The 24924-nt window shown below is 43.8% G+C and overlaps 1 protein-coding gene and 1 long non-coding RNA gene across 5 annotated transcripts in view; one reads left to right on the top strand and one right to left on the bottom strand.

The window, feature by feature from the left end:
* Nucleotides 1–4993, bottom strand: part of SRPK1 (SRSF protein kinase 1) — an 82211-nt gene extending 77218 nt beyond the window's left edge. Inside the window, 2 exon segments of the mRNA XM_030315357.1 lie at nucleotides 4355–4877; nucleotides 4880–4993. Coding sequence (XP_030171217.1) covers nucleotides 4355–4877; nucleotides 4880–4955 — 599 coding nt within the window. The 5' untranslated portion in view covers nucleotides 4956–4993.
* Nucleotides 4161–10758, top strand: LOC116738071. Of its 4 annotated transcripts, none has more exons than XR_004343622.1 (5): nucleotides 5118–5235; nucleotides 9551–9655; nucleotides 9891–10011; nucleotides 10114–10269; nucleotides 10491–10758. It is a non-coding gene; the product is annotated as an uncharacterized LOC116738071 (long non-coding RNA). The 4 variants fall into 4 exon arrangements; XR_004343621.1 differs by having other exon boundaries at nucleotides 5119–5235; nucleotides 9907–10011; XR_004343623.1 differs by lacking the exon at nucleotides 5118–5235 and adding an exon at nucleotides 4161–4470 and having other exon boundaries at nucleotides 9551–10011.
* Nucleotides 10759–24924: the final 14166 nt, after the last annotated feature.

The raw sequence follows: 24924 nt of genomic DNA on the forward strand, positions 1-24924 counted from the left end.
TGTATACTGGAGCCTTTAAAAGCAAGTGGAATATTTAATGCTATGAAAAACATTCATGGTAAGGTTAGCTGGGGAAAAGTATACCCAATGATTCCATTTTTGTCTTAACTAAAATAAATTATGATATACCCGTTTAACAGAATGCTATCTAGATGAAGCTACTCACTGTGTCCTGATACAGAACCAGTTCTAAGCCTTAGTGGAAAAGGCAGACCTTAAAAAAAATAGTAAGGTTATGCTATAAGGAACTGATACAGAATCAATTTCCAAGGTACGTTGGTAAGTACAAAAGCATCCAAAACCATTTAACTTAAAAAAATTGGTTCAAGTTCATGTACTGTACTGTATAAAGATATTAGAAATTTTCAACTATCGGGGCACCTGGGCGACTCAGTCAGTTGAGCATCCGACTCTGGCTCAGGTCATGATCTGAACTGTTAGTTCAAGCACTGCATCAGGCTCACTGCTGTCCGTGCAGAGCCTGCCATGGATCCTCTGTCCCCTTTTCTCTCTGCCCTTCCCTTGCTCACGTTCGCTCTCTCAAAAATAAATTAAAAAAAAAGAAATTTTCAACTATCTTTTCTTCTGAATTTTCAATATAATTAGATATTTTGGAAAATTAGGAAATAAAGCCATCTCTCCTCTCCTTTGACTTCACAGATCGGTGAGTACTAACATGAACAAAATCCCTTCTCCAGCTCAAACTGTTTTACTACCAAATTTATACTAAACCCAGTTCTTTAACTGCAAAGAAAGTAAAAATTACTGTCCAAAGTAATTTCCTAAGCTAAGTAATTACTAGATATGAATACCATTCTGGAATTATGTTCCATAGAAGTAATGTGAAAAATAGGACGCCTGGGTGGCTTAGTTGGTTAAGCATCCAACCTCAGCTTAGGTCATGATCTCGAAGTACGTGAGTTCGAGCCCCGCGTCAGGCTCTGTATTGACAGCTCAGAGCCTGGAGCCTGCTTCAGATTCTGTGTCTCCCTCTCTCTTTGCCCCTCCCCTGCTCACGCTCTGTCTCTCTCTCTCAAAAATAAAGATTAAAAAAAATTTTTATTTGATTCAAAAAAATAATATGAAAAGCAAACATAACTGTGTTAAATTGTAAGAGCTATGACAAACGGATAAAGGCACACACCTATTGGTATATATATTGAAAACTGAATGACCAAAGGAAGATAGAGAATTACATCCTTTTAGAGACATAGACAGGGGGCTCTGAAAGGGTACTTAAACTTTAACCCAGGCATCCTGTGTCACCTTATACAGAAGCCTCAGTGTGCTCAGTTTCTACCTTGTTTGTTCTCAGACACATCAGAAGGAACTGTCGCTTGGAGACAGCAGTGGTTAGTACCCAGGGCTTTGGGGTATGTCGGACCCGGGGTTGAATACTAGCTTTACAATTTTCTGTGGAAGTAATCTGGAAAAATCTCAATTTCCTTATCTGTAAAGTGAAACAGTTTATCATCAACTAGTTAATTTTAGTAAATAAGAATACAGTGTCTGAAAAAGTGAAGTGGAGACAAAATTCTTCAAATAAGACAACTGAAAACCCCCAAGGTCAAATCTTTCAGCACAGTGAAAGAGCCCAAAGGAAACAAATACTGAATAGCACTGCGCTGGAAGGCAGGGGCCCTGGATTCCAGTTTTGTCCTTGTATGTAGGTTCTGGTTTTAAGATCTACAAAATCAGGGGACTGAAATCCTTTCCACCTGTACCCCGCCATGACTAAATTACTAAAACGTTACTTACAGTTTTACTTTTCATTTAAATGCTTGGTTTTTCTAACTTCTCAGCTGTCATCATGACTAAGCTAAGACCATTTCCTTAACTAACTCATCCAAGGTCAAACTGCTAAAAAGTGGCAAAATCACAATTCAAACCAGATCTGACTCACTTGGGAGACCAAATTCTATGGCATGCTTCTTCTTTAGACCTTCTCCCTGACTTAATCTGGTAACCAGCAGCCTGCCTTTGCAAAAGGACTGGAAGTCCAGAGTGCAGTCAGGGGTCATGGAACAGAGTCAAGTTACCTGAGTCAGGTGGGGCTTGAACTTCTGACACAGTATTCTAACCAAGTTAATTAGACATTTCAGCTACTTTAAAGGAGGCTGGAGAAACAAAAAAAAGAAAGGTAAAATTGTCAAGAGAAACCATTAACTGAAGACAAAAATAAAGCACCTCTGAAACTGCAAGTAAGTGAAGGTCATTCATTTATATAAAATTTCAGGAATTAAAAGTTGTACAAAATGAAACATTCCGTAAAATAAATGCTAGATTATCTGTACTACTCGCTTGCTTTTGTGCAAGTGTGAAAATAATGGACACAAATTATCTAACAGTGAATGAAGGAGTAACAGAGAATCCAAAGCACATATATTCGGCTTTAGAAATAAAGAATATGGTTTAAATAGATAATCCAAAGTAATGATTATCTGGTACCAAAAACAGATGATGAGGTGTCTGGCTCGCTCAGTTGGGAGAGCATGCAACTTTTGATCTCAGGGTCATGAGTTCAAGCCCCACATTGGGTGTGGAGCCTACTTTAAAAATACATATATATATGATCACCTTTATATATTTTCCTCCCAAGTTACAGGTTGATTCAGGTTAATACAAAATAATTTCCATGTGGAGAGACCAAGACAGATCACTTCTCGACAATACAGTGAATAATAAAATTACCATCTCTTTACATCAGCAGAAAATACGTTTTATAGCACATTCCTATCAGCTCCACAGGGAATAATAAAACTAAGGCACATACAAAAAAAGAGTAACACTTAAATTCCCACTGCAGACAAGAACCAGGTTAGCTCCTCGGCTGTTTCCATTAAACCAACGTGGGATTACGAACTGGTTCTGAGGGGCGCCTGAGTGGCTCAGTCTGTTGGGCATCTGACTTCTGCTCACGTCATGATCTCACGGTTGGTGAGTTCAAGCCCCACTTCAGGCTCTGTGCTGACAGCTCAAAGCCTGGAGCCTGTTTCAGATTCTGTGTCTCCCTCTCTCTTTCTCTGTCCCTCCCCTGCTTGTGCTCTGTTGCTCTCTCAAAAATAAACAAAAACCATTTTTTCTTTAATAAGTAAATAAAAACTGGTTTTGGAACAATCCATACACGGATAATCACGAGGCAAACACATGGAGATAAACTCACATTTAAATACGTTGGTTACCAAGCACTTTATAAAATAAAAAATTTCATGAGACAGTTAATAGAAATGGAGCAAGAGGTGAGGTCACCTCCCACTTTAGCTCTATTACTATAAGTCATTATGTGTCATTCTCAAACATCAGGTAGTCACCAAAACCACACACACACACACACACACACCTGGTAATATTCAGAAAGGTAACCTAGGAAAACCTCAGAAATGCTCGTTTTCTCAGCTCAAGAAGGAGACCGTATACAACTCCACACAACATCAAGGAAATGGAAGTGTGTCCGGAAAATGATGCACTGTTCTCTAAAGGCAATTTCCAAGCCACTGCAATTAAACGTGAGAACAAGATAAAAGTTCTCCAGACTAAGCCTCACTCTGCAGAAGCCCTCTACTGGGCGTTTCTAAGATGTGACCAACTTTTGTGTTTCCCACAGCAGCGCTTAACCCACGGTTATGCATCTTGCTGGTAAAAACCCGGACATGTGGCACTTCACACACCAAACCAGAATCACCAAGAGCGTTGGCTAAAGAACTTGCCCGTCACTACCGCGAGGCCCACTCCACAAGGCATCTGCATTCAGCGCGAGGGCTGGAGGTTTTGAGAGAAGAAACAGAAACGCAGTGGTCTGCCTGCCACGGCGAGGAAGGCGACGCTCCGTGCGGGCTCAGGAAGTTGCCCGACCAGGGGGAAAGCTCCATGCCCTCCTCTATGAAAGCGAGCGGGTGGCTGGCAGACCAAAATGCGGAAAATTCACTTAAGAACTCCCTGACGGCCTACCGTGCAGACGTAGGAGTCAAGTTTAAGACTCGGGAAGCAGGTGGGGGAGAGGCCAGAGTTCACAAACAGATAATGATCTACCAGCTCCGTCGGGAGGCCCAGACCCGGGGCGGGGGGGGAGGCTGGGGCGGGGGGTGGGGGTCATGCCTCCTCTCTGGAGTTGGGGAGCTGACGGACCGGACAGGCTCCAGTCCTCCTCCAACAGCCCTTTCCAGCGGGCCTGGCCCTCGGCAACATCAGCTCCGCTCCGCATGGCTCACGGAGTGCGACCCTCCAAGGCCACTCCGCGGCCATGTGGCTGGGGCCGCAGGGCGCCCAAACCCGGCGCACGTTCAAGAGGTGAAACCAGAGGAGAGGAGGTGCGGGAGGAAATCCAAAGAATGGGATGTCGGGGTACAAGACTCACTTCCTCTGGGCTTTGTCCTTCTTGGCCTTGGTCCTTTTCTTTCGGGCCTGGAGCGCAAGCACTGCAGGAGAGAGGGATGGATGAAGGGCGAATGTGGAGTAAAGGAGGCGACCAAGGTGAGGGTGGAGACCCAGCAGGGGCGCGAGGCCCGGGTGCGGGGCCTGGCTGAGGGGCGGCTCCGGGACGAGCGCCGCGGCTTCGGCGAGGCGGCCGGCCGAGCGGCGGGCGGCCGGCGGGGCGCAGAGCTGCGCCCGGGCGGGGTGCGCCGGCGGGGGCTCGGGTCGGGTCAGGGGGCCGGCGGGCGGGGGTCTGCCTCGCCGGCCGCGGGCCGGGCCCTGCAGCGGCCCCAAGGCGCGGGCCGGCCTGGCGGGGAACAAGGGGCGATGACTGCCGGTGCGGAAGGACGCCTGGGCTGAGGGGCGCGGACCCGCAGCCCAGAGGCGGGGGGTGAAGGGCGGCGCCACCTCAGTGGGGGGGCGCCCCACGCCCGGGGACCGGACTGCGGCGAATAGGCAAAGCTCCGACGCGGACCCGGGCCTCGCCCCGCCAGCCGTTGCCCCTCGTGGCGGAGGCCGCTCCACCGCTCACCTTTCCGCTCCATGGCTAGACCGGTAACCGCCAGGCGCCTGCGCACTCGAGTGGCGGCGACTCCCGCTCCCGCCGCGGCCCAAAACCAAGCCCGCGCACACCCCGCCCCCCAGTTCCCGCCCCGCCCCCGCCCCACGACGGCGCGCGCCTGCGCGTTGAGCGCGGAGCCTACCACCTGCTCTCGAGAAGGGGGGGCGGCGGTAAAGAATCGGGGGCTGGAAGAAGGAAAGAACGCCGAGTGTGAATGCTACAGAGGTGTTCAAGAACCAGGCTTGGAAGCCTGGCGGGCTCAGGTTCGTTCCATTTGCGGGGAGGTTGCCCTTTAGCAGAGGAGAAGACCGTGGCCTTGAGGGTTCCCTGCGTGCTGCGTCAGTGCTCTGCAGCCTACTGGAGTCCGCCTCAGTTTCCTGGTCTGTAAAATGGATTTAATTAGGCGTGTCCTAGTTCCTTCCCTGAGCCCTTGTGAGGATCAATTGAGATACTACAGAAAGAAAATGGGGGGCCGGGGGGAAAGATTACAAGTGAGAAATTAAAGAAAAGTGGGGCAGCACAAAAGAAAGACTGGAAGGACGAAACCCGTGAGCCTATCCTCCCTTTAAAAGTGAAAACTTTAAAAGTGAATTTTCTTTTAAAATTTCACGTTTAAATGAAGGCTGTAAAGGAAGGAAGGGGGAGAATAAAGACAATGTTTTCTCATCTTACCACTATCATCTTTTCAGTACGTGATAACTATGGTTGTCGTATAGGATGTTTTTATACTTTTCTAAGTGCATTATGTCTCATTTGGTATTTATGACAACTTAAAAGCAAAATATTACCTCCACTATACAAAGAAACAAAAAGCTGGAGAGGATGCGTATTTATTAAATCTTGGTGCCTCGATGCAGTGATTCAATCATCAAACCCTTTTTGTAAAGCAAGGTTAGCAAAAATTTTCTGTAAAGGACCATATAGGAAACATTAAGGCTTGTGGGCATAAGCTCTCTTTCTCAGCTACTCAATTCTGCCACTGGAGCTCAAAAGGAAAATGGAAAATAAGGGCTGTGTTCCAATAAAGCTTTACTTAACGGTTCCTGAAATTTGCATTTCATGTCATGAAATATTCTTCTTCTGTTGATCTTTTTCCAACTATTTCAGTCATTCTTGGCTCAGGTCTTAGTTTGCCAACTTCTGTTGTGAAGTACTACAACTGGACAGGGCAGAAGCTCTGGAGACCGTTGCCCTAAAAGAAATTAGACTATAGTGGGGAAGACAGACAAGTAATTAATTGAGAAAGGAAGATGAAAATGGGATAGTGCTTCACAAGTGAAGCATGGGGGCTTGGGTGGGATTTTGCTGAGCAAAGTAAATAATTACATCCAGCCAGGGAGGAGGCAGCTCTTGGACTGGGTCTTGGGAAATGGGTAGGGTTTCCATAGGTGGAGAAGGAGATGTTAGGCATTCCTGAATGAGAAAATCAGTTGAGCAAAAAAGGACCGATTTGGAAATGGGTGGGGGCTGGGACTGGTAATGACTGAAGTGGATCAAGTGGGATGCGAGGCCAGAAATGCCGGTTTGCCAAATTTGAAATTTAGATAATTAATATCTGTTGCATGGAACCTGAATGATAGCATTTCTGGACATATTGCAAAAGAGGACAGCACCTGTTGGCCAAGGAAAACTTCTTCCCAATTTCCTCCCCACTCTGCTTAGGAACAGAAGGAGAGTTGGGTCAGACAGTGACACCCTGGAGTCTGAGGATTCTGCTAGGGCAGCAAAACCTCATGTGATTTAGAAAAGACGGGAGAGCTGTGGTAGCTGACGAAAAGTTCCAGAATCGGGAAAGTACCCTCCACCGGAGAGTTAGGTCTGTGAGGCTAGGGACCCTGTTTGGATTTTCCTTGATGTATCCTCAGTGCCTAGAACAGTGTCCAGCCCTCAGTAGGTGCTCAGGTGTTTGTCTAATTAAATGATGTGCAGTTTATGAGAAAGTTCTGGACGAGAGACAGAAAACACTGAGAAGGACAACATGAAGCTGTGCTAACACCCAAATGGGTTCCTGCAGATTCATCAAAAAGGGAATAAGTTTAACTTGGCATGAGAGTGATCATTGCTTCTTTCTTTGCTCTAAGAGCTTACCAACTGTTTAATAATGCATTTGAGAATTTTTCCAGAGTCCATGTCAAGTTCACTGGATTGAGTTCCCTGAATTGACCATTCCTTCCTTTTTTCATTTGGGCTCCCCATTCCCTCCGTCTCACCCCCACTTTCACAGGGCTTGTTCTATCCTGGACTTCACCCTTCCTCTTCAAGTGGTGGCCACTCTTGCATACATACTCCCACAACTGTTTTTCTCAAGTTCTTTTAAAAGTAGAATTATTCAGAGAACGTGAACTGTTCAGGAGTAGTGTCAGAATTTAATTTCTGAAATGATCCCATTCTCCATGAGCTAATTTCTCAAGACTGCCCTGGAGTCTTCCCTAACGCTTGCACGTTTTGAAATTTGTTCACCCAAACTTTAGTTTAGGACACACTTTGGTTACCACAAACTCTTACACTTTGTCCAAAGTTTTGATCTGAATTAAATCCCAAGTATCATTTCTCTGTATGGCTTCCCCTTTGTCTTGTAAGATGAAATGGACAACAGAAGAAACTGAAAATACATCAGATGCTGGGAGCCTGGGTGGCTCAGTTGGTTGAGTGTCTGACTCTTGATTTTGACTCAGGTCATGATCCCAGGGTCATGGGATCGAGCCCCGGGTGGAGCCTGCTTGAGATTCTCTCTCTGTGTCCCTCTGTCTCTCTATCTCTCCCTCTGCCCCTCTCTGCTGCTCATGCTCTTTCTCTCTCTCTCAAATTAAAAAAAAAAAAATTAAAAAAGAATACATCACATGCTCTATTTTGGAGATTCCCAATAGATGTCTACATAATTGGAGAACCCCAATAGAATTTTACATAGTTTTGTAAAGTATATTGGGAAAACATATTCTAGACTTGAGTTTCAGGAAACACAAGGCATGTTCAACACTTAGTTGAAGAGGACTGGATGAAAGGACTGAGGTGTGGATAGGGTTAAGGGAAACCGACGAGGGATGGTGAGGCATCCAGGGAGTAGCAATAGTGGGAGTCTTTACCACCCCCAGGCCTGAAGGGACAGGGGGTGGAGGTGTTACCAGAGCCCAATAATAGCTTATATTAGTCTGCTTAGGGTTGATATAACAAAGGACCACAAACTGGGTGGCTTAGTCCACAGAAAATTTATTGTCTCACAGTTCTGGAGGCTAGAAATCCAGGTATCAGGAGGGATGGTTCCTTCTGGGGATTGTGAGGGAAGGATCTGTCCTCTTTCCTTGGATTGTAGATGACTGTATCTCTGTATCTCTTTATATTTTCTTCTATGTGTGTCTCAATCTGTGTCCAAATTTCCCCTTTTCATAAGAACATCAGTCGTACTGGACTAGGACTCATCCTAATGATCTCCTTTAACTTGATGACCTCTGTAAAGACCCTATCTCCAAATAAGGTCATTTTCTGAGGTACAGGGGGTTAAGACTCCAATATATCTTTTTTTTTTTTTGGGCGGGGGGCACAATTCAACCCATATCAGAATTGTAGTGATAAGAAAGAAGTGCCTGACAGCAGCTGTGTCCCTTGATAAAAGGACAAAGCCATTGCCCAGCAGGGATTTAAATACCCAACTTCTTTGCTTCTCATCCTCTCAGGCTAGTGCCTCCCATTGACTGAACCCACTTCAAGTTAGAAGGCAAGGGTGCCTGGGTGATGCAGTCCACGCAAGCCAGCTGCCCAGGACACAGAGAGGGTGGAGACGGGTGGAGGGTTAATCTGGAGGGAAAACAATATCCAGCACAGCCTGTCTGGGCAGTCTATAGGATACACCCAAGGTGGCTAGCATTTTTTAAGCCAGTAAGTCAGCCTTTTGGGCTCCCTGGTCCCTGGAGAGGCTTGAGAACAGAAGCTGCTTGGAGATAGCCCCCTTTCCGACTTTGTTTGTTTTTTGTCTTTTTCTATAAAAGCTTAAGCTTCACAAGGGAATTGTGTTGGAGTGAAGGGTTGGGGAGACTAGGGGGAGGAGATGAAAGAATAAATGGCTTGGTGAGATGGGAAACTATGTAAGTTCTCTGAGGTCTTAGTGTCTCTGTCATTTTGGATGCTCTGCGCACCACAGGAAAGTTAGAGGAAACAGGAGATTCTCTGGCAATGAGGAGGTTACAGAGATCGGTGGTTCCAGAGGCAGCTAGAGCCCTTGCCCTGCTCCCTGGAAGTGCTCCAGGGAGACAGCAAGGTGTTGCAAACTGACCTAAGATGATCACGTCCAACTCGGCCTTCTTTTTTTTGTTGGTTACAATAGCTGCCAGAGAAGTCCGAAGTGACGAGGGGTTGCCTGCTTCACATCCTTACTCCCAGAATATATAAAGAAAAAGTTGTAGTCTAAAATCTGCCACAACCACACACACACACACCATTTATTAAACACTCATTAGCAGGCAGGCACATTAGCTTCTTTGAGATCTCTCTGTCCTTTTGGATGCTCTGGCCACGGCGTGAATCAAAGCTTTACTCAGGGTGGGGCAACGGTGTCACAGAGGGAGGACTCTGTCTCCCACATAGGAGGCATCAGAGAACCAGAGAGGGAGTCTGCTTTCAACTTCGTTATGCTGTTCCAATCCTGATCAACCCCAGAGGTGACATCAGAAGCCGGTTTCCTCTCACGAGGTGAGCTGATGTTAATTTGTGTAATGATTGTCATTTTAAAAAGCTGTCGTTGGCGGGATTCGTGGTAATCGATTACCCTGAACCCTTGGTCGAAGCCATCTTCTGACTAGGATGGTCGCAAACCACCCCTGGCAGAGGAATTGCAGATTACAGTACAAGCTGCCCCTGGGGGTAACTATGAGTAGTGCCTACAAATGTCATTCTGTCTTTGCCAAAAGTTTTAATATGCCCCAAGTATTTTCTTTTGAAAGGGTGGGTTCATTTCTTGAAAAATGCCAATTAAAGAAAAAGAAAGAAACATGGGAGTCCAACACCAGGGGAACAATTCAGAAAGTTTTACAGCACTTCCTCTCCAGGTGAGTTGCCAAAACAGGGATACATCGAATCCTCTCTATGGTTCTGTAGGTACCAGAAGAACGTCCTCACCTAGAATATGCTTCCCTGTCCTTGGTTCCCAGGATGTATGCCGAAATCTTTTAAGGGAAATTATAAACATCGTGAGGTGGAGTGCCCCCAGGAGGGTGCCAGGCCAGGCGAAGATGCTCTGCTATTCTAAATACGTTCCAGGGGCCATGCAGACTTGGACAATAAAAATAATGGACTGAAGATCGGAAGTATGTACCCTATTTTCTGAGCAGTGCCTAAACCTCCCAAGCTCTTATGTGACCCTAGAGAGAGGAAGCCCATAACGACAGGGATTTAATTTCTCCAGTCTGGCAATCTCAGGGGCAGAGCGAAGGCAGTGTAGGCAATACACAGCAATGGTTTACACCCTCGAATTCTGGAATCTACCCGCTGTGCCATGTTGAACCCATCTTGCTTTTCCTTCTCGCAGGTACTTTCCGCCACGCTCACCCTTCGTGACGAATTTACTGAGCGCCCGCCCGCAGGCCAGGGCCGTGAGAAGCAGAGAAGGAAAACACCAACTCCTTGCCCTATAGGACTTAATAGCTAACTCATAGACACTGTTGTCGCTCAGCTGTCAAACAACACTACCAAATGGGTGCTATTATCAGCATCTCTGGCGGATGAAGAAACTGAGGCATAACCAAGGCCGCCCAGAGCGCCCAGGTGGCTCAGCGTTTAAGCATCTGACTTCTGCTCAGGTCACGAACTCACCGTTTGTGGGTTCACACTGAGTGAGTTTGAGCCCCGCATCAGGTAGAATACAAGGCCCACTTCAGGTGAGGCCCAGCTTTCCCTACCCCCCCCCCCTTTCTCTCTCTCTGTCCCTCACTCACTTGCGCCCTCTGAATAAATAAATAAATAAATAAATAAATAACCAAGGCCACCCAAAGTAGTAAGAGGCAGGGTTTTGAATCTGGGCTGTCAGGTTCCTGAATCCACACTGTTGGCCACAAACCATATCGCCCATCTAGTTTAGTGAGGGATGGACAGGTAAATAAATAATTCACACAGAGCACAATGGTCGAAGCACGAAGTACCATGGCAGCACAAGAAGGAGACCCTGACAGCTCAGGATCTGAGGAGGGATGGGGAGAGAGGTATCTCCTGAATGAGATGACACCTGGACAGCGCTGGAAAGCATGAATCGGTGCCAGCTGGGAACAGAAGAGAGGGGAGAGAACTCTGGCCACATAAGCACGGTATTGGGAAGTGGGGGCGGGGCCTAAACACCATAGCGTCACTAGAGAATAAAATGCCAGGGGGGAGGTGGGACACAGTTTGCTCGACAAATGTTTGTTGGGCCTCTTATATGTGCAGGACTGTGCTTATTGCCGAGGGTATAGCAGGGACAGGGTGTCCAAGGAGCCTGAACTTGAGCTTTCGAACATTTTGCTCCCCTAACTTACTAAAGTAACTCTAAAACTACCCCCATGCGAAACATTCAACACACTGGAAAAGGAAGGGAACTTCCTCAATCTGATAAAGGGCATCTCTGAAAACCCCCACAGCTAACATCGTATTTAATGGTGAGAGACTGAATGCCTTCCCTGTAAGGTCAAGAATAAGACAGGGATGTCCGCTCTTACCACTTCTCTTCAGTATTGAACTGGAGGTTCCAGCTAGAGTCACTAGGCAAGAAAATCAAATAAAAGCAAACAAATTGGAAAGGAAATTGACACTTTACAATAAGAGTGTTACAGGGGCACCTGGGTGGCTCAGTTGGTTGGGAGTCTGACTCTTGATTTTGGCTCGGGTCAAGATCTCATGGTAGTGGGATCGAGCCCCCGCCTCATCAGGCTCCGCGCTGAGTGTGGAGCTTGCTTGGGATTCTCTCCCTCTCACTGCCCCCTCTCACCGCGCGTGCTTTCTCAAAATAAATAAACATTTTTAAAAATAAAAGTGTTACATCAGCTTTGAATGCCATCCAGCGGAGTTTAAATACTACAGCAGTTTGATGCCCACCATCATCCATTTATATGTAAATAAAGTAAAACGACTTTGTTAACTACAAGAAACGCTACGTTATTCCTTTTTCTCCTTGAATTTGCGTTTTTATTCCATTTTACTCTTGCAGAAGTTTATCCTCAAGTAGTGTAATTTTATGCCTGAAAGTTCTTATTGATCATCCTATGATAATTCTTTACCACAGAAATGTGCATTTACACTGAAATTCAATTTTTAAAAACATTTCCTGTGATCGTAGTCTTCTAAAAACTTTCTACCTATTATTGCAAGGATTCTTATTGCAGGATTAATCAAAATAATGTACAGCATCATTTTTTGATAAATGAAGTCTTATTGCAAATACTACCTCGGTAGAAGGGAGGTGATTTTTCTCAACGGGTCCTGCGTCGTTCTGTTCCTATTTTTTTTTTTTTTTTTGGTGATGACCAAGACAATTGGCTTATATAAAATAAGTAGATGGGAATAAAAAGAGTTTTGCCATCAGCAATGTAATTCTCGGAGTTCTTTTGCAACTCCTTCCAAAGAATTTGCCAAAAATCATGCAGTAACCATCACCAAAGCTTGTTTTAATGACCCATCAACTGACAATTCCAGGAGGCGCTCATTGAATTTTATCAAAATCAAATAATTTGAAACTATCTGGCTTGCGGGCGCCTGGGTGGCTCAGTTGGTTAAGCGTCTGGCTTCAGCTCAGGTTGTGATCTCACAGCTCTTGGGTTCAAGCTCCGCATTGCGCTCTGTGCTGACAGCTCAGAGCTGGCCTGGAGCCTGCTTCGGATTCTGTGTCTCCCTCTCTCTCTGCCCCTCCCCTGCTCAAATTGTCTCTCTCAAAAATAAATAAGCATTAAAAAAAAACTTTTTTAATTACCTGATTTGCATAAAGATGTGCTACCTGGTCATTAAAGTTGTTTACTTTCTCAATCCAGACACCAGTATTTCAATATATATACATATGTGTGTGTGTTTAATATTAATTTTTGAGAGAGAAAGAGACAGAGCACAAGTGGGAGAGGGGCAGAGAGAGAGACACAACACACACAGAATCAGAAGCAGGGTCCAGGCTCTGAGATGTTAGCACAGAGCCCGACACAGGGCTCAAACTCATGGCCCATGAGATCATGACCTGAGCTGAAGTCAGAGAGTTAACCGACTGAGCCACCAGGTGCCCCAGACACCAGTATTTCAATATGCCCCTTTGTTTGGACCCCTGAAAGGAAGTCAGTCTGTGGGACAAAGGTTGCAAGAACTGTCGGCTTGTGTTTTCCCACGAGAACTTACAACAAGTAGTTAAAGCCCTTCTTTTCTAAAAAAGAAAAATACACCTGTCTGAATTAAGCCTTTTAATACACCTTTCTAAATCCTGAAAATGCCCTTTTCCCGCTGGCTCAGATTTAGCTCCAAAATGGCATTTGATTACATAAGCATTCAGCCCCTGTGAAACCACATTCAACATTTTTTTTTTGATACATTTGATCCATATTTGGCTTCTATAGAGGATAAAGAAGATAAGCTTAGAAAAAGAAGGTGGCTTAGTACTGCAGAAGGTTGACACCCCTCCTAATACACAAATACATCCATTGAAGCCACTGCACAGGCTAGTTGTTATATTAAGTGGGACCAAAGTTAGCTGCTGGAATGCCTGAAATAAGTGGGGACGGTTTTGCCGTTTCACAAGCTGGTTGTGACACAGAAGAGGACGCAACCACCCTGTGTTTGCAGTCACGTAGGCAGAAGCAACGTCAGGTATCTGGAGATAGCTATCCACAGACTGATTACATCCACTGCCTCCTGTCTAATTTATTTCTGATTACAGGGAATCCCCGTTGCTGGAGAGTGTTACAAAGCAGAAGCCCTTTTTAAAAAAAAAAAATATATTTTTGAGACAGAGTACAAGCAGGGGAGGGGCAGGAGAGAGAGAGAGAGAGAGAGAGAGAGAGAGAGAATCCAAAGCAGACTCCAGGCTCTGAGCTATCAGCACACAGCCCAACACGGGGCTCGAACCCACGACCTGCGAGATCATGACCTGAGCTGAATTTGGACATTCAACCGACTGAGCCACCCAGGCGCCCCGGAAACCCTTCCTGAAGGGAAAGCTGCATTTTTGCTCAGGGACTCTGGGCAAAAGGACTCCCTCTTCTCCGTGAGCTTCCATGGCTACAGCAGATCCCTTCATGCCCAAATTGAACACTGGAACCCCAACTTTGATTTTGATGTTCACGCCCTGTGGCTATTTCACTCCTCCGCTGTTAACAGGACTTTGGGAACATGAAAAAGACCCCAGTTCTTACATGTATTTCGAGCCATTGCTTACGATATCACTAAATAAGACTTTGCCTTTTAGCCTGCAATATATCTGCCACGCAGTAATGTGCAGATACGCTACATGTGATGGAACTGATGGGCTCCCTTTACCATCAATGTCACGGGATTGTTTTTTTTTTTTTTTTTTTTTTTTAAAGAGTATCATTATAAATGAAAGGTTGAGAGTTCCTTGCTTAGAACAAGAACCAGTCAAGGCAAAGTAAACTCTCCCGTTCCCAAAGGGCATTAACTAGATCTGCTTTTATGTGCATCGGACACGTGTCCATGTGAGGCGAGCACACATGTCCATGTTAGGCTTGGTCAGTACAGTGTACAAGCTTAGCGTTAGTACCTGTCAGATGTGATCTGCTGTTACTCAGGTAAGCGCGGTGCCTATTGAGACAACAGAGGATAGGGCTACAGGTGTTCAGTAAGGCTACAGAAACATCTTGCCGATTTAACACGTTGGTTTTTAATATCTGTGGTAACTGAGTGACGCGACTCTGGGGCACTTGCTATAAAGAATTCTGTTTCTGCGGCACCTGGGTGGCTCAGTTGGCTGAGTGGCCGACTTCGGCTCAGCTCATGATCTCGCGGTCCGTGAGTTCGAGCCCCGTGTCGGGCTCTGTGCTGGCAGCTGCGAGCCTGGAGCCTGCTGGGATTCTGAGTCTCCCTCTCTCTCTGCCCCTCCTCCACTTGCCCTCTATTTCTCTCTGTCTCTCAAAAATAAATAAATGTTAAAAAAAAATAAAATAATTCTATTTCTTATTGAAGAGTGAATTATTTATATTGAGTGAGTGTTTCAACAGTATGACTAATTTTTTTTTTAATGTTTATTTTTGAGAGGGGCAGAGTGCGAGCCGGGGAAGGGCAGAGAGAGAGGGAGACACAGAATCCCAGATAGGCTCCAGGCTCTGAGCTGTCAGCACAGAGCCCGATGCGGGGCTCAAACCCACAAACCGCGAGATCATGACCTGAGTTGAAGTTGGATGCTTAACTGACTGAGCCACCCAGGCACCCCGAGTATGACTAATTTTTAAGCTATTTTTTCAAAAAGAATTTCTCTATAATCTTCTAAAAGCAGCGGTGCTTGTAGTTACATAAAGTAGGCTTTGGAAGTCCAAAAAATAAAGACTGCTTTCCTTTTGGGAAAAAAAAAATGCAATTTTCTGGCCACAAGGGCATAGTACAGCTCACTTAAGTGTTGATAGAGTTTATATTCAGTCTCCTTGTCTCTTCCGCAAAAGGTTAAGTAAACTGGTTTTCTAAATAACACTCGTCAAAATTTCAGATTTATGAAGTTGGTAGTAGAGGTTTGTTTTTTTTTAATGTTAATTTATTTTTTTAAGAGAGAGAGACAGACTGCGAGCAGGGGAGGGGCAGAGAGAGAAGACGACACAGGATCTGAAGCAGGCTCCAGGCTCTGAGCTGTAGGCACAGAGCCCGACGTGGGGCTTGTATTCACGACAGTGAGATCATCCCCTGAGCCAAGGTCTGACGCTCGACCGACTGAGCCCCCCAGGTGCCCCAAGTTGGTAGTAGAATTTTATTTAAAGCCCTTAGCTAGTAGTTCAATGAGTGCCTTAACTTAAAACAGACGTTTCAGGCCATCCAGCCACGGTCAACCCCACAGTGGCATTCTTTGACATTGGCGGTGACAGCGAGCCGTGGGGCCGCATCTCTGTTCCAAAGATAGCAGAGAACTTTAGTGCTCCGAGCACTGGGGAGCAAGGCTTTGATTATAAAGGCCCCTGCCTTCACAGGCTTTTTCCGGGATTTATGTGCCAGGGTGGTGACTTCACGCGCTGTAACGGCACTGGCCGTGAGTCCATCTATGGGGAGAAGTTTGATGATGAGAATTTCACCCGTGAAGCACACGGGTCCCGGCATCTTGCCCATGGCAAGTACTGGACCCAGACAAACGCTTCCCAGTTCTTCATCTGCGTTGCCAACCCTGAGCGATTGCGTGACGGCCTTGTGGTCTTGGACAAGGTGAGAGAGGGCAGGAACATCCAGGAAGCCACGGAACGCTCCGGCTCCAGGCACGGCAAGGCCGGCGAGAAGATCGTCATTGCAAACTGTGGACAAATCTAATAAATTTGACTTGTGTTTTTGTCTTCGCTGTAAGACTATTCCTTCTGTAGCCGGGAGCTACCCCGTTGTCCCCATCTGCTCGAAATGCCCTTTAATCTTTGTGTTCTCACTGCAGTTCTGTGGGACCCATATTTTCCTTACCCTCCTCTGAGGCTAGCTGGATTGCAGAGTTAAGTTTATGACTATGAAATAAACACCAAACAAGAACAACAACCCGCACTCCCTCCACCCCAAACTAAAAAACAGACATTTGGAACAGCTGTTGCAATGTAATCCTGCGTGTGCCTTTTTAAACATTTTTTTTTTTAATGTGTGTTTATTTTTGAGAGGGCGAGTGGAGGAGGGGCAGAGAGAGAAAGAATCTGAAGCAGGCTCCACGCTGCCAGTGCAAAGCCCGACATGGGGCTTGAACCCATGAAATGTGAGATCATGACCTGAGCAGCAGTCGGATGCTCAACCGACTGAGCCACCCAGGTGCCCCCCGTGTGTGACTTTCAAGTTGATGTGTGTAAGTCTAATCATTGATTCCCACGCTGAGTTCCCAGTCCCATGATAGTTTTGTGAACCAAGAAGAAAGTGAGACTAGACGCTGCCCAGACAAATCAGATCATAGTAACTCCAGTGGCTGCTGATGTTGAAGTAATTGTCAAGCTGTAATTAATAATTCGGAGGGTGGTATTTCTCTCTTTGTTGTAAACCCTAATAGCCAAGTTGCTTAAGTACAATTTATCGAGTTTCAGGGCAGTTACTTTTTAATGGAGAATCTGAAACCTAAATTGCAGATTTATTTAAAAAAAATTTTTTTTAACGTTTATTTATTTTTGAGACAGAGAGAGACAGAGCATGAACGGGGAAGGGTCAGAGAGAGAGGGAGACACAGAATCGGAAACAGGCTCCAGGCTCTGAGCCGTCAGCACAGAGCCCGACGCGGGGCTCGAACTCACGGACCGCGAGATCGTGACCTGAGCCGAAGTCGGACGCTCAACCGACTGAGCCACCCAGGCGCCCCCTAAATTGCAGATTTAAAAGGGACTGTTCAACCATTGTATCTGTAAATAAGTTTACTTTGCACCTTTTTGTCACTCAGAATAGTACGAGATAATACTTGAGTGAGCTATCGGGAAGTAATATCAAGTTTTAGCGTTTGCTTCGTAGTATTGAACTGAATTTACAGTTCTAGCCTAGACATTTTTCACTAAGGTGGTCGAATCCATTCTTGTGTCTTTTTGTTAATGTGCTCAGAACCACTGGCGAGTGTCCCTGAGTTTCCTGACCGGTGCTGCAGAATGTTAGTTTACATCCCTCTGGCTATGGGCAAGGCTACAAAAGAAAAACAGCTATAATTGTATATAACCCTAAGCCTTTGACTGCTAAGGTATGTTTCTACTTCATGTGCCTTGTGATGGCTGCTTTTTTGAGAGCTAATAAAGTATTTTTGGTGTTCCTGTAAAAACCAGAAACAAACCAACCAGCCCAAACTAAAATACCTTCCTGATGCTCCCAGCAGAGGGTGACATAGAGTCCTGCCCCCTCTTTGCTCTTAAAGCCCTGCAGCATTTTCAAACTAAGAATCAGTGTATTTAGCATTACAGTCCTTGGGTTATAGCTGTCTCCTCCTCCAGTCTATGATTTCCTCCAGATTCATTCGGTAAAAACCCAGACTAGCATAAGGCTCAGCACTTGGCAAGCACTCAAATGTTCCCTAAGTGAAAAAATCTGGAGATGAACTGCTGACATCACGGGTTGGCCCAGGACAACTTGCTCTGAGACTGGAGAGGCAGCCATGACCAAGGCTTCCTAAAAAAGAGGGTGAGAAGGGCACCTGGGTGGCTCAGTTGGTTAAGTGTCCGACTTCGGCTCAGGTCACGGTCTCCCGGTTTGTGACATTGAGCCCTGCATCGGGCTCTGTGCTGACAGCACAGAATGGAGCCCGCTTGGGATTCTCTCTCTCCCTCTCTCTCTGCCCCTCCCCCCGTCTCAAAATAAACAAATAAACTTAAAAAAAAATCACCTTGAGAACAAGAAATGCATGTTAGTATGGGTGATTTTTCTCCTAGATTTAATCAAAGAAGCACCCTAATTTGCTGAAGTTTTAAAAAGTTCTATAACTTTGGGAGGGGAGAATCCTTCCATTGCTCTGAGAAAGCCCGTGCTCTCTAGTAATGCAAAGGAAGTACCTCAGAATGTTAACAGAATTTATCTCTAGGGAATGGACGTACAAGGGATTCTTTTTTCCTGCTTTTCTGTATTTTGTAGATTTTCACTTGACAGCAAGTATTACTCTCAGAACGGAAAACTTTATTTTCACAAATGTATATTATGCGCCCCCAAAAGTCTCCATATGCAGATTGATAAAATAATGCAAAATTAATTAGAGCCTGAGGCTCCTGTGACTATGTTAAATACAATATTCAGCACATTGGCTATATTTAGAAAGATTTTTTCTCTCAGTTTAGGGGGAACATTAGCCCTAGGCTAAACGCTGCTCTGGTCTCACCTAACGAAACATAAATAATACTTGAAGCGGTCAAAATGTTTCCAACCAATTGAACCATATCCCAGAACAAAGCTCAAGAATATTTCTAGGAATGCAATTATATCCCATCCCCCCAAAGAGAAAATTTACAATATCTAATATGATTGGTCCAGGATCCAGTAAAAGTTCATGTGTATGCAAAGAAGTAGAAAAACGTGACCCTTAATGACAAGGAAATGCTACCAACTGACATTAACCCAGAATGTACATTGATAGAATTAGTAGAAAAGTACATGAAGAACAACTATAACTGTATTCTGTATGTTTACGAAACCATAGGAAATATCGACTACGTTAAATACAAATGTAAAAGATGTTAAAAAAAAAAAAAAGGCCAATATTGAACTTCTAGAAAAGAGAACAGTAACGTCTGAGATGAAAAAATCTACTGTATGGGATTAACAGCTGAACAGACATTGCAGAAGGAAAAAAATCAGTGAACCCAAAGGTCTCACTACAGAGGCTATCCAAAACGAAACACAGAAAGAAAGAATAAAGAAAATAAATAGAGAGGTGCCTGGGTGGCTCAGTCGGTTGAGCGTCCGACTTCGGCTCAGGTCATGATCTCACGGTTCATGGGTTCAAGCCCTGCGTCGGGCTCTGTGCTGACAGCTCAGAGCCTGGAACCTGCTTCGGTTTCTCTGTCTCCCTCTCTGTCTCTGCTCCTCCCTTGCTTGTGCTCTCTCTCAAAAATAAATAAACGTTAAAAAATAATAATAAAATAAAATCTTAAAAGGAAAAAGAAAACTATACCAAAGCACATCATAATCAAATTACTTAAAACCAGTAATAAAGAGCAAATTCTTAATAAGACTAAGCAAAAATTAAAGTCCTGGTAATTCTTTTTTAAAATTTTTTTAATGTTTATTTATTTTTTTGAGAGAGAGAGAGAGAGTGTGAGCAGGGGAGAAGCAGAGAGACAGGGAGACACAGAATCCGAAGCGGGCTCCAGGCTTTGTCAGCACAGAACCTGACTTGGGGCTCAAACTTGCAAACTGCGAGATCATGACCTGAGCTGAAGTCAGACGCTCAACTGACTTGACTGACACTCAACTAGGATAAAATTGAATCACTAATAATATTCAATTAATGCAGATGAAGGCAGAAAAAGGAAAAATGGAACAAAGAACAAATGATACACATAAAAAATAGCAAATGATAGACTCAAACCTAACCCTATCAGGGATCACATTACATGCAGTTGTCTAAATATCCCAAAGTTGAGCCACCCAGGGGCCCCAAAAGGGAACAAATCCTAAAGGCAGTAGGAGATAAAAGACACATTACATGCAGGAGAACCAAAAAGAGTTGACAGCAGATTTTTCTGGAGAAACCACGCAAGCCAGGGATGCCTGGGTGGCTCAGCCAGTAGAGTGACTGGCTCTTGATTTCAGCTCAGGTTATGATCCCGGGGTCGAGCCCTGCATTGGGCTCCTCACTGGGTGTGGAGTCCGCTTGAGATTCTCTTTCTCTCTCTCTCTCTCTCCCACTGTTCCTCTCCCCTGCCCTTGTGCTCTCTCTCTTTCAAGGAAGGAAGGAAGGAAGGAAGGAAGGAAGGAAGGAAGGAGGAAAGAAACAAAAGAAGCCATGCAAACCAAAAGAGAGTGGAGCAACCTCTTTGAAATATTTAAGACTGCCAAACCTAGATTCTACTTAGTGAAAGCGTCTTTCAAAACCAAAGATGAAATACAGACTTTTTTTGGACACAAAAAATCTGGAAGACCTACACTACAAGAAATGTTCAAGGAAGTCATTCGAGCAGAAGGAAAGTGATTCCAGATAGAAACATAGGTCTACACCTAGGAGTGAAAAGCAATAGAAACACAATGTGGCTAAATAGTAAAATTTTGTTCTTTTTATTTAAATCTTCTTAAAGATAATTGACTTGTTCAAAGTAAAAAACATAATAGCAATACATTTGCGGGCTTCTAACATACACAGAAGTAAAACATATGACCACAGTAGCACGGAGATTTTAAGGGAAGATATACAAGTATACAGGTGTAAGGTTCTTATATTATACATGAAGCCACACAATACTACTTGAAGGTAGACTGTGATAAGTTAAATATGTATATTATAAACCCAACAGCAACCACTAAAACAACCCAATGAAGAGTTGTAGCTAACAATCCAACAAAAAGGATAAAGTTGCATCACTAATAATACTTAATGCAGAAGAAGGCAGAAAAAGGAAAAATGGAACAAAGAACAAACGATACAGATAAGAAATAGCAAACGATAGACTCAAACCTAACCCTAACAGTGATCACATTATATGCAGTGGTCTAAATACCCCAAATAAAGGTGAGAGATTTTAGAGAGAAAAAAAACAAGACAAAACCAAGATCAAATTATACGCCACCTACAAGAAAACCGCTTTATTTATTTATTTTTAATTAATTACTTAATTAAAGATGATTTATTGTCAAGTTGGCTAACGTACAGGGTACACAGTGAGCTCTCAGTTTGGGGTGTAGATTTCCGTGAGTCATCGCTTACATATAACACCCAGTGCTCATCCCAACAAGTGCCATCCTCAATGCCCATCACCCATTTTCCCCTCTCCACCCCCTCCATCAACCCTCAGTTTGTCCTCCGTATTAAGAGTCTCTTATGGTTTGCCTCCTAAGTGAAGAAAGTCAATCAGAGAAAGACAGATATCGTATGTTCTCATTCATATGTGCAACTGGAGAAACTTAACAGAAGACCATGGGGGAAGGGAAGGGGAAAAAGAGTTACAAAAAGAAACCCACTTTAAATATAAAGATACAAATATGTTAAAAATAAAAGGATAGAAAAAAAAAAGACTTACCATGTAACACTATTCTAAAGAAAGCCCTAACGGCAATAGTAATATTAGACAAATGGCAACAATAATATTAGACAAAGCAAATTTCAGAGCAAAAGTATCACCAGGCACAAAGAGTGCCATTTCATAGAGAATGAATGTGTCCATTCATCAGGAAGACATAACAAAGCTAAGTATTAAGAATCTAAGAACAGAGCATCAATATACATAAGCAAAATTAACAGAATGCAAAGAGAAATCGACAAACCTATAATTGTAGTTGGAGTTTTTCTTTTCTTTTCTTTTTTTTAAAAGATTTTGTTTTATTTTACTTCAAGTAATCTCCGTACACTCAACGTGGGGCTTGAACTTACAACTCTGAGATCAAGGGTCGCATGCTCTTCCGATTGAGGCAGCCAGGTACCACAATAGTTGGAGTTTTTAATACCCCTGTCTCCATAATTGATAGAACAAGTGGGCAAAAAATCAGTAATGATTTAGATTTGAACAACACTATCAACCAACTTGACCTTATTGACATTTATAAAATAATCTTTCCAACCACAGCAGAACACATTGTTTTTAAGTGCACATGGACCATTTGCCAAGGCAGACCTTTTTTGGGATCATAAAACAAGTCTCAAAAATTTTTAAAGGAATCAAATCATGCGAGGTGTGTTCTCTCACCACAAAGCAATTAAGTTAGAAATAAATGAAAGGTATCTAGAAAATCCCCCAAATATCTGGAAACTAAATAACACACCTCTAAATATTCCAGGGGTCAAAGGAGAAATCAAGAGTTAAATCATTAAGTATTTTGAACTGGATAAAAACGTAACATATTAACATTTGTGGAATGTTGCTAAGGCAGCAGGTGGATGGAAATTTATAGCATTGTAACACCAGTATTAAAACAGAAGTTCTCGGGGCGCCTGGGTGGCGCAGTCGGTTAAGCGTCCGACTTCAGCCAGGTCACGATCTCGCGGTCCGGGAGTTCGAGCCCCGCGTCGGGCTCTGGGCTGATGGCTCAGAGCCTGGAGCCTGTTTCCGGTTCTGTGTCTCCCTCTCTCTCTGCCCCTCCCCCATTCATGCTCTGTCTCTCTCTGTCCCAAAAATAAATAAACGTTGAAAAAAAAATTTAAAAAAAAAAACAAAAAAAAAAAACAGAAGTTCTCAAATCAATGACCTCAGCTTCCACCTTAAGAATCTAATGAAATAAGGGCAAATGAAGCCCAAAGCAAGCAAAGAAAAGAAATAAAGATCAGAGTCGAAATCAATGAAATAAGATCAGAAAAACCGTATTGCAAACCAATAAAACTAAAAGATACGTGAATATAAAACAAGCATATGAGAGCATTTTCAACATTATTGGCTGTTAGGAAAGGCAAATTAAAACCACAGTGAAATATAACTATATAGCTATCAAAACATCTTAAATTAAAAAGACTGAACAAAACTAGTGTGGATGAGGAGAGGGAGCAACTGAATTCTCAGACGCTGCTGGTGGAGATATAAAATAGTACAAACATTTTCAGAAATTCGTTAATCACACATTTACTATTTGACTCAGCCATTCTATCGTGAGAAAAGTGGAAGTCTATGTTCATACAAAGACTTTTGCATTACTGTTTATAGCAACATTATTTTTAATACCCCCAAATTAGAAACAACCTTTATCCATAAGGAGATGAATGGACAAACAGACTATGAGATGCCTACACAGTGGAAAACTACATCGCAACAAAAAGGGATGAATTCTTGGTACATGCAGCAACATGCATGAATCTTAAAGTAATTACGCTGAGTTAAAGAAGCCAGCTCACGCTCCCCAGAAACAACACCTACTGTGCCTTTCGATTTTTGCAAAAGTCTAGAAAATGAGAACCAATCTCTGGTGACAGCGGGCGGGCTAGCGGTTGTCTGGGAATGGAGACTTGGTTGGAGAGAGCCAGGAGCATGGTCTTACAAGAAGGCACAAGAAAATTTTGGGGGGTGACCAATATGTTCATCTTGATTGTGGGGATGGTTTCACAGGTGTATACATAGGTCAGAACACCAAATTGGGCACTTAAAAAATATGTCATTTATTATATGCCAGTTATGGCTCCATGAAGCTGTTGAAAATCAAAAATGACCTGAAGTCTGAGACCAAAACAAAACAAAACAAAACAAATCAATCAGTCAAACAAACCAAAAAACCCTCCTTCAGATCAGTATCAATATTAGAAATCTCCAAGATCGTTTTTTTAAAAGAGGAAGTCGCCAAACATATTTAATAACCATTTGGGCAAGAAAAAGGGAACATAAGACTGTATGTTCATACTTACCCCTATCTGCATAAAGAAATAGCCACACTGTTTTTGCATAAAGACATACTAGAAGGTCCTAGAAACGCACAAAGGGAAGTCGTAGTAGTGGTTATCTGGGTGGGACAGGGAAAAAGGAATATGGGAATGGGAGTGTGGGACAGGGCTAGGAGCAAAGATTCCTCACTGTCTTAAATGAGTAGTTTTTATTTTTTGAACTATGCAACTATTTTTACTATTTTATTTTTTCATTATTATTTTTATGTTTATTTTTGAGGGAGAGAGTGAGAGAGCACGTGAGCAGGGGAGGGGAGAGAGAGAGGGAGACAGGATCTGAGGTGAGCTCTACACGGACAGCAGAGACTGTGAGATCAAGAGTCAGACACTCAACTGACGGAGCCACCCAGGCACCCCCGCTACACATATTTAATCTGAAATATGGCATTAATCACGATCTCTGTCTTCCTCCTGAAAAATACAAGGCCTTTAGAATCCTTTGTTTCTGTACTGAGAGAATTGTGTTAAAAATCTCCAACTGTGCTCTGAGATTTGCCTCTTTCTCCTCTTATTTTTGTCATTTAGCGTTATGTATTTTGTTTGTTTATTTTATTTTTAGGTAAGTTCTACTCCCAGAGTGGGGCTTGAACTCACAGCTCTGAGATCAAGGGTCACATGCTCTACTGAGTCAGCTTTATGTATTTTGAAACTATGTTATTACCCGCACGCAAAGTTAGTTTTGTTATGTTGTCCTGTTTCATTGACCCTTTCATCACTGTGAAACCTTTAACCTCTAGGAATGTTTTCTGCCTTATGCTCTACTTTGTCTGATATTAACATTGCCACTGCAGCTTTCTTTTGGTTGCTATTT

The sequence above is a fragment of the Lynx canadensis genome, chromosome B2 (genome assembly GCF_007474595.2).
Source record: "Lynx canadensis isolate LIC74 chromosome B2, mLynCan4.pri.v2, whole genome shotgun sequence".
NCBI classification, from domain to species: Eukaryota; Metazoa; Chordata; class Mammalia; order Carnivora; family Felidae; genus Lynx; species Lynx canadensis.